This window comes from Castanea sativa, chromosome 3 (genome assembly GCF_040712315.1).
Source record: "Castanea sativa cultivar Marrone di Chiusa Pesio chromosome 3, ASM4071231v1".
Taxonomy (NCBI): Eukaryota; Viridiplantae; Streptophyta; class Magnoliopsida; order Fagales; family Fagaceae; genus Castanea; species Castanea sativa.
The window spans coordinates 50,496,206-50,506,799 of NC_134015.1; the positions used below are offsets into that span (position 1 = coordinate 50,496,206).

Below are 10,594 nucleotides of genomic sequence, written 5' to 3' on the forward strand. Positions count from 1 at the left end.
CCGCTTGTAAACACCACAAACACGTAGCATGAGAAGACAATACATAACACCCAAAGAAAATAGATGACAAATGCCAATAGTTTTATTTATAAAAAAAATGAGAATACAGCTTGTCCACTTGAAATCTAGGTAGCAGCAAGATGACAATGCCACTACTTGAAACCAACCCCACAAAACTAATAAAAAATGAACCGAACGATGCTAACAATTAAAAGAAACAACTGTAATATACAAAAAACAGAAGAAGAAAGAAACTATTTGAACAGGAAAACTCATTATCCTTCAATGCTTATATTTAGCTTTTCAGTGCCACAACAATATTCATATCAATCACAAAAATATCAGAATGTAGCCTCTCCAAAATATAAGGCATAATGTATTGACTCCGCCGCAGAGCTACAGAAGAATAGTTTCCTATACAAAACACAAAGCGAAATTCAAAAACCAGAAGGATATTGCCTTAGCTCAAACCTTTTATTCTTCGTAAATTTAGTGGGTTTCATTTTTCTTGGGAGAGGAAGGGGGTGTTGAAGGGGCTTTTGTAATTTCCGCAATTTCCCACATAAATGTTAAATTATGGAAGCACAGCTCTGACTTCTTTCCTATCAGCTCCAAATGCCTGCAACCAAAATTCATTTAAATAAACATCACACCAAGTAGAAAGACTGATCACTCAGCTGAAAAAAAGGTAAAAAGACTGATCACTCTATAGCTTCATCCATAAGTAAATGACCCAGCAGCCAATTTGTACAGTAAAACTCTCCTCCATTCCAAATAAGCAGTTAAGGTGATAACAAATCCCTCATATGATCAAAAGGTTTATATCTTTATCAAGTGATACTTCATTGCATTTAGAGGGTGTTTTCAATATGCAGGATTTTCTTCAGTTTTTTATATTTACTGGTAATTATACGGTACTAAATGGGTTTTTGAAGTTTGAACCCACAGCCTCACCCTCCACCTTGGTCTTACAAGGGAAGGTGGCTTTAGAGCTAGAACTCCTTGCAATATTCTGGGTTTTAAAATGGAATAAACCAAAAAAGACAATGGAGAACAAAGTATACATAATTGAAGGAAACCGCACCTCAACTCCATAACCTTTTGCATACACGTTGGTAAAGAGTTCATGAGGCTCAGGCATTGGACTTTCCTGAAAGCATTGGAAGAATAATAAAGAATACACCATCAGGGACTTGAACTATTCGAAGATGTTTCATAAGTTGCAAATTTGCAAGCCATAAATAGGAACAAGAACAGCAAAATAGTTTCAAAACTAAAACTGCAATAGTGCTTCCTACCTTGGCTTGAGCAATGGCATCATCAACTAGTTTTCTCACTTCCTTCTCAGTATCCTGCAGAGGGGGGAAAATGAAAATGCTGTTCAGTTCTGTTCCTTCATTTTACATTCAAAATGAGTATTCAAATTCCTGAACTCATTTTGAATGTTAAAGTCTACTTTCAAGAAGGCAACACTAGTCGAGATCAGTCCCCAACATCCTTATATGATGAAGAAGAGGGGAGCTAGAATTCAATAATTGTATCTAAATCCCAATCATAGAAATTTTCATACCAGACCAAATTTTAAAATATTAAATCCCAATCATAAATATTTAATTATGAATTCATGTGTCATTAATTACCTTTAGCTCCTTTTCAGTAGCTAGATCATGAGATAAGATCAGCTTTCTTACTCTTTCAATTGGATCACGCTCCTAGAATCACAGAGGCAAAAATAAGTTTAGACTAATCCTTCTAAATGAAATTAACAGATGTATCCCATTGCCATTGGTAAAAGGAGTATCAGTTATAGATCAACCTGTCTCACACCAGAAATCTCATCACGAGTACGGTAGGTGCTTCCAGGATCAGACATGGAATGACCATGGTACCTGTATGTGTCCATTTCAAGAATCTGAACACCAGCATCAAGCACAGATCAATTAAAAAGTCCATAGATCATAGAAGGATCTAAATATTGCAAAATGGAAACAATACCAGCAACTTTTACTTCTAAGCCACGTTTATTTTACGAACCATTATTTCATCAAGTGCATACATCATTATATCACAAGTGTAAGTGGAGGCATATTAAAGTTGGGACAATCATAAACTTCATATAAGAAGCAAAATATAGTAATTTGATAAATGATAAATGAAACCATATCTATTCTTTATTGGTAGAAGGATCTAAATGAAGCCCAGATCAAGACCTTAAATTTTTTCAAGATGCATCCAGCCCAACTAAAAAGTCTTAACCCCAACTCTATATTACTCAACAAGTTGCAGTTCTTCTCCGATGCACATCCAGTTTATTGCTTGGATCAAACACCCCTAACTTGTTTCCAAAAAAATCATGCTTTCCCTTCCATGTTAAACCATATCTGCAAGAGCAACTCTTAAAACTAGAGGCAGCAAAACTTTTGGTTCTTGGTTGGGTAGGAGAATCAAGGATATTTTATGATGGTAGAATACCTATTAAGTTAAAAGGGAAAATTTTATCTAAGACTGCTATGAGACCAGCCTAACTATACTCTATGGTACTGAATGTTGGCTATTAAGAAGCAACATGTTCATAGAATGAGTCATGAGTGTAGTTGAAATGATAGTGTTAAGATTGATCAGAAAAAAATACAAGGTTAATTATGCTCCAAGGAAGCTATGATTTCTGATATGGTTGATTATGCTCCAAATGGGGGTGGTAGAAGCTGGAACTTTCGTTTCCGTCGTGCTTTTCAAGACTGGGAGACAAGGATCTTTTATGATTTCTTTGAGTATATCTCCTCCAAGTTACCTAGGGGGGTGATGATACCATGATATGGCAATTGAATCGTAGTGGTGTTTTTGATGTGCGCTCTTTCTACACTTCTTTGCTAGCAGCCCCGTCTGTGTCTTTTCCTTGGAAGAGCATTTGGTGTGTTAAGGTACCTAAAAGGGTGGCTTTCTTCTTATGGACAGCTGCTAGGGGTGGGCTTCTTACTATTGACAACCTTGTTAAGAAGAAGTTACCTCTTGTGAATTGGTGCTGCCTTTGTCGATGTGAAGAGGAAACTGTGGATCATTTATTGATCCATTGTAAGTATGCTTATACCTTGTGGAGTGATGTTCTTCGTTTGTTTGGGGTTCAGTGGGTGATGCTGAAGAATGTTGTTTCACTTCTTACTGCATGGTGGAATTGGTTGGTGAGTCACACTTCAAAAGTGTGGAATATGGTTTTAGCATGTCTGATGTGGCTAATTTGGAAGGAACGCAATGCCCGTACTTTTGAGGAAACTGAGAGACTTGTAGACTGTGTGAAGTCTTTGCTACTTAGGACATTGTTTGAGTGGTCCCGAATTTGGGGGTTTACACATTGTCATTCTTTGTTTGATTTTCTTAATTCTGTTAGTCTATCTTTTTGACTAGTTTGTATTCTTTTCTGTACAGTGAGTTTACTATCGTAAATTCATTGTGTTTTCATTATCAATAAAGCTGTTATTACCTATCAAAAAAAAAAAATACAAGGTTAAGAGACGAAATATGAATCCAAACTCATTTAAAGATAAGAGTGGCTCCTATTAATGAAAAGAGAGAGAGTTGCTTAAAGTGGTTTGTTCATGAGCAAAGGAGTGCAATTAATGTACCATTGAGAAAAAGTGATTTGATTCAAGGGAACAAAAAGAGGTAAAGGAAGTAAGGAACCCTGACATTGGTAGAAATATTTAAAAAGCATAAGTTAATTAAAAAAGTGATAGAGAATATGATTTCATAAAGGATAGAATTGCAAAGAAAAACACATGAGACTGACTTTGATTAATTTGTCAAAGATCCATAGCCATTAGGACCAAGGTTTTTTTTATTATTTATAATTGCATATTTGCTTCTTGCACAAATTATCCAATTAATTCATGAAATAAATTATACCTAGCACAAACAATTGTCATCACCTCCCTCCAAACCATTAATTAGGATCAAGTTGGAGATAATCAACAAAGTCCACAACTTCCAGCAAATTCAGTTTCTACCTTTTTTTTTTTTTGATAAGTAAGAAAAATGTAGGGACAATCCTTTGCTCAGACTGCAAAAACTAGCGCAGCAGAGCAGTCATGGCATCCCCCCAGATAGTTTTGGTAATGTGCGCCTATCGCACTATCATTATCATCATGATAGTGCGCCACGATAAACCTCTCCCGTGGAAATACCACGCCACCCCTTCCTCAAGAGGGAAGCGCTCGGCCTTAGGCGGTAACAATTACATTTCTAGATACTAAGCTCCTATTCTAGCAGCCAGGCCCAAAAAAATAAATTTGGAGGACCTATTAAAAGCCCTCCTACACGGGATGCCCGTCATTGAGATTATCTAGCAGTATTTGTTTCCTCAAGCTCATAAATTAAAACATGCAATTAAGAACAAAGTGAATCCATTGAGTCATAGGCCACCATATTGATGAGGACAAGGAAGAGCTCAAGGAAAAAGAAGATTAAATATACAAAGATTCAAGAATTGTGGTCTAGTTTTGATGTCGGACCTTCTTTGCACCTTTGATAGGTCATTTTAGTTATTAGTATCAAGTCTTTTAGGTTGAGAAGCTGCTGGATCAGTTTTAATTAAGGTCTATTAGGATAAGGGCAATTTGGTAATTTCCAGATATCTGGAATGGGCTGTCCTTGGCTGTACCAAAGGCCCATGAGTCTTATTTTATGTTTACGTATTATTAAGTCTTTTATTTAATTATTATTATTAGTATTCCTATTCATTATAGAAATAGGTTATTTAGAGTCCATATCCTACTAGGAAAAGGATTACTATAGCCTCTATATAAAGGCTCTTTTGTGGTCATGTTATGGCAGAATATTTTGATTAGTAAAATTCAGCAGATTATTTTAAGCTTTGTTCGTGTGATGCAAACTTCTCTGAGGTGTGATGCCAAGGAACCCTAGGTGTGATGCTTAGGAAGACCTAGGTGTGATTGCCTAGTGTTTTATTTATGTTATTTTGTGTTATCCCCTGTTTAAGCCCCAAGCAGCCGTCAACATTCATTCCTTTTTAACCTAAACTCTTAAACAATAATCCTTATTCAAGAATTCATCAAGAAACCTAGTATAGTGCTGAACTTTTTTAACCATCCTGCATCACATATCTTATGGTATCAGGTAAGAGCTAAGAAAATACTTCTTTTTTTTCCAGACCATATGATGCAGGACAAAGGGTGAGAAATAGAAATAAGGGAAAAGAAAGAAGAAACAGGATAAATCCTAGGCTTCATCACCTAGAATTTGCCTATAAACCGTAAGCTTTGCCACCTAAGAGTGCTTGGAATCACCACCAAGCTTAGAGAAACATCTCTAATAAGAATTTCTATTCAAACTGCACTGCCCAAAACACTTCATGCAGCCCTTTTTTTAATAGGGCTTTCAAGAATACATAAAAAAGGAAAGTCAATCATGCAAAAATACATCCCACCAAATCCTCAGCAAAATTACAACCCATAATTAAGTCAAAATTCAAATGCGATGACCCAACATGGAAAATCTGAAATAATCCCTAGATAGGAAAAACATCTGAGTGTCCACATCACTATATAAACATATATCTTGTTAAACTCAAACCAATATATTACCCACAAATAAATATACAAATTTGTTTGCTCAATGAACTCTATCTCAAATTAAACCTCCTCTCATTTTATTTATTTTTGGATAAGTAACGTAAAAAAAAATTTATTAAACATAGCCAATCCAAAATTAAACCTCCTCTCATTGTAAGAGATTATGGAGGATTAGGTCGTGGGTTCAAGACCCACTACATGCATGAATAATATCAATCTGTGTGTGTGTGTTTTGGATCAAGTAGAATAGCAAATAAGGGTTTGTGGTGACACATCCAAGAAGTTGGATCAAAAAAAATCTTGAACTTGGTTTTTTTTGTCATATATACATATATGTACACAAGAGTATCCAAAGAGTTTGCATTACTCTGCTAATTATGTATTTCACCTATTTAGATGTCAAGGATAGGAGCTGATCTAAACATATAAAATGGCCCTAGATACAGTAACAGCGAGAAAAAATCATGCAGTCGGTAGTAATGATAATCAAAAGCATTTTTGAGAACTAACGACTACACAAAACAATCAAATTCCCATGAATAATTTTTTCCAAAAGGAATTTGGAAAACATAATTGCAAAACAGCTGAATAAATGACTCACAATGGGCCCATTCTTTAAAGCGTGTTCCTTGGCAAATTTGCATGCCTGTTTCACAGCAAGGGCATCCATGCCATCTACCTGTTTACAAGCATAAAAAATACAAACATTAGCAATATTTAAAAATTATAAAAAAAATAAAAAATAAAAACTGATAAGTTGTCCACAAAATACACACATATCCCCAATTAGTCTAGCCTTATAACCATTTTCTAAGGGAAAATAACATGATCTCTCCAGAAGGCCCTAATTCTAGTTGTACTCAAAGAACCCACTCCAAAATGACCAAATATTCACAATAAATATATAAAACATACTCACATATATAAACATACTACATAAAGTTCACCAAGAAACATGGAGGTCTATCAGGAACTTTAATCCCTGCAGCCCTGCACTCACCACAGGGTGCCCTTATAAATTTTAGATCAGCAGTCTCTCAAACAATATAATTCTTCGAATGTTAATCCTTTAGGCTCTAGCCTTGATCCATAGAGAAACGGTTTAACTATCCAAATATCAGTTGAAATAAGCTGTTACATACTACTCAAAGTGAAATTTTTGCAGACCACAAGTTTGCAACATGTCATGAGAGAAACACAGTAACCTCTCCAATCAGGTGCAATGCTCCTCGACCCGCACACTTTTGAGGGGAGGAAAAAGCAACTCTATCCATGGGGAGGGGGTGATTAAAGAATAATAATACAAGTTACACGAGGAATACTTTTTTTTATAGGCCATACATAGAAGCATACCAGCATCTTAATGATTTTTTAGTATAATCAGAGGAAACAATCCTTTATTTATTTATTTTATGATCGCATGTATTGTGCAGAATTTGCACTCACAACCTCACACTTCATCCATTCCTATGGGAAAAGGAAGTGCCATTTGAGGCAAAGCCTATTGGCATGACTATCAAGATGAGAATAGTAAAAGACTTCCAAACTATATATATATATATTGCTAAAATAGAAGGCCCATTATATGTCCTAGAAGCTTGCCAAATTCAGCAGAGAGGAAACTGGACTCCCTGAAGTTCAAAAGCTTTTTCACCTATAAGTTACTTGATGCATGAAAATACCTATGCAGTTTCCAACCTTGAGTACAAAAATTTCCAATACAATGTCTAAAAATAAAGGAAGTTAATCAAAAACTCCTTTAGACTTGCAATTGCTTTCACCTCAACATAACACTAAAGTATTTAACAGATGCTATTGAATATTTAGGAACAAATTTCTGTGAAATCGAAGTTGAATATGGTTTTTTAAAGCTGAACATGCACTAGTAGGCAGTCCATCTTTCAAAGTTAAAGCAGCTTAACCATATCTGAAACCCACTGACATTCACAAGTCCCATTCATAGGCAGACCTCAAAAACTTGGACGAAAAAAGATGATAACACTTCATCCTTGAATATGTCCTACCTAAGTAATCAAGAAATTTGGCTCCAGGCAGAGCAGTAGAGTAGTGATGCACCAAAACGATTGCACAATTTCGATCAAAAGAATTAATGAATTACCAAGATTGGCTCGGCTTCTAACAAATTATTCAAAGAGCAAGACTTAGGTACAATATTTAGATATTGTTCCTTAGGTTTCCCTTTTACGATTCTTCCATGTGGATTTTTTTCACATGGGATGGAAGTGTATTTTTTAGTTAAATAGCCACATAGCTAAATCTTAAAAGAGAAACCTAATGAACAGTACCTGTACTGTACCTCAGTTTTGTCCTTACTTAAAAACATCACTTTTTTTAATCTATCAAATACCAAAATCAATGACTCATAAACTCCAAAGCTACACAATCATAATTCAAAAGCCGCCCACAAAATAGTTGACTGATAAACTTTTAAGCTTCAGACTCATAATTCAAACACCCTTATTATAGCATAAATTTCAGTTCTAGAAACAGCCCACAAAATGGTTGACTAATAAACTTTTAAGCTTCAAACTCAAAATTCAAACACTCATATGGCCTTATCATAACTTTCATTTCTAGAAACAGCTCACAAAATAGTTGACTAATAAACTTTTAAGCTTCATACTCATAATTCAAACACCCATATCACCACATACATTTCTAGAAACAGCCCACAAAATAAAAAAGTTCCAACAAACGTGTTACTATTATATATCAGAATATTCCTGCCAAGAGGCTTATAGCTCATCTGGCACCTCCTGCGTTTCCAACAGAGGCACCCGGCGTTCAAATCCCCCCAACTCCCATTGTAACTATCGAATTATATTCCCATAAACAAGTAGACCATGGTTTAGCAATACCATTTGTAACAAAGTTCTATATAGCAAAGATGCAGCCATTTGGGGCTTACTACTATGGAGGTAGACCGTCAAGCCGATCTACCTTTAATTCTCTTCCTTCTATTTTTCTGTCTTCTCCCTATATTATTCCATTTCCGTCTTTCTATTTTATAAAAACTTAAGCAGAACCTACAAAATTTAACAATCCAGTAAAAATTAACATGAATTAAAAGTCACCTTCAATCCAGGAACATAGTCTCCACGCTTGTAATAAGCTGGACTCTTCGCTGCTCTCCACTCCGCAGTTCCCATACCATCTTCAAAAACCAAACAAATCCAAATCACACAAAACCAATAAAGTCAAAATCTCAAATTCAATTTTAACCTAAAATCCACAATTCCTTACAGTGATTATTCTCGCAGACCAAAATCGCAGGCAGATCCCAAAGCGCAGAGATATTCAAAGCCTCAAACAGCTGTCCCTGATTGGCAGCACCGTCACCGTACAAAGCAAACGTAACTGTTCCATCCTTCTTGTATTTCTGCGCAAAAGCCAATCCACAACCTAACGGAACCTGAGCTCCGACGATTCCATGTCCGCCGTAAAACCCCGAGTCCTTCTTGTAAAAATGCATAGATCCTCCTTTTCCTTTGGAGCAACCGTCTATGCGTCCCATAAGCTCGGAGAAAACCTGCAACAGCGTCCCGCCGCGGCCGAGGAAAGTACAGTGATCGCGATAAGCGGTGATGATGCTATCTTTCTTCGTGATCGCCGACTCCATGCCGACGGCGACGGCCTCTTGGCCGTCGTACAGGTGGCAAAACCCGCGGATCAGTTTGGCCTTGTAGAGCGAGTCGGCGGCGATCTCCATTCGGCGCATCGTCGCCATGTCGCGGAAGAAGGAGAGGAGCTCCGACGGCGTGGTATCGACGGAGCGCGACGGCGATTCGCATTGGTGGGAGGTGAAGGGAACGGAGGTCTCGATCGTGAGGGTTCTGGTGTCGTCGGTGGAGAGTTGGCGGCGGAGATTTGGGGAGATGATGGCGGAGATAGGGCGGAGGAGATTGGAGCGCGAGGTTGAAGAAGCTACGTGTGCTAAGGCCATGTCGATCGTTTTGGTTGATCGTTCTGGCCTGTGAAGAGCGAGAGAGAGAGAGAGAGAGAGAGTGTGAAGAGGTGAAATGAAATGAAGTATGGAACTTGGTCCTACTTGGTTGGCTACTGAAAAGTCTGAAATGCTTGGGGTTCTTCGCTCTCGCTTTTTATTTTAATTTTTTCCGACAAAAAAACAAAACAAAAATAGTATTCTTTTAAATATTATTATTATTATTATTATCAACAATACATAGAAGGAAAAAGTTTCTCTCCAAACTAGTTTAGAGGTAAATTTTTTAAATTTATCAAATATTTTTATATTGAGTGTAAAATTTGAAAATCTAACCATTGAATTGCATATTCTTATTATATTATTCATGTTTGCAAAATTTCAAGAAAATCAAAAATCAATTGCTATGTCATTAAACATATGTTAAAATTTTAAGTTTTTGTAATATAAAATTATGTATAAAAAATAAGTTCATCGATCAAATAGTAAATAAAATTCAATTTAAACGAAATTTGATATGCATGTTAAGAACATAAGGAACATGAAATTCAACGGTTAGATTTTCAAAATTCACATCTAAAAAAAAGATATACGATAAGTTTGAAGGGTTTCTCTCCAAACTAATTTGGAGAGAAACTTTGTTGAACATAGAACTAGCAGCATCTTTTTATCCTACACTTTTTACCGTGGGGCATTTGCTTCCTAGAATTTCAACTTTGTCATAGGCATAGTTATTGTAACCTTACTCATCAGACAATTGAATATTGGAAGTAATGAACCATACAAAATTATCAATTATGAATGAAACATGAGATTTAAAAAATAAATAAATAAAAATCAAACAACAACAGTTAAACAATGAAAAGTCTGTGATTTTTTTTTATATTAAAAAAATCACACAGTTTTATTTGAATCATTCAATATTTTAATGTTATGATGTTTTCATCAAACACTCGTACGTTCATTCAATCTTGCGCTACTATTTATATGATATTAGGTGTTTTACTTTTAAGTACCAATACTTTACCCATTCATATATATATAT

General features: G+C 35.9%; 1 protein-coding gene across 1 annotated transcript; it reads right to left on the reverse strand.

Moving 5' to 3' along the window:
- Positions 1-257: 257 nt before the first annotated feature.
- LOC142627641 (pyruvate dehydrogenase E1 component subunit alpha, mitochondrial) lies at positions 258-9,679 on the reverse strand. Its single transcript, XM_075801521.1, has 8 exons — positions 8,850-9,679; positions 8,681-8,760; positions 6,187-6,264; positions 1,817-1,912; positions 1,641-1,712; positions 1,299-1,352; positions 1,085-1,150; positions 258-619 (listed from the first exon to the last, which is right to left on the reverse strand). The coding sequence occupies exons 1-8, from the start codon at positions 9,547-9,549 to the stop codon at positions 575-577; spliced, it is 1,191 nt and encodes a 396-aa protein (XP_075657636.1). The 5' UTR covers positions 9,550-9,679; the 3' UTR covers positions 258-574.
- Positions 9,680-10,594: the final 915 nt, after the last annotated feature.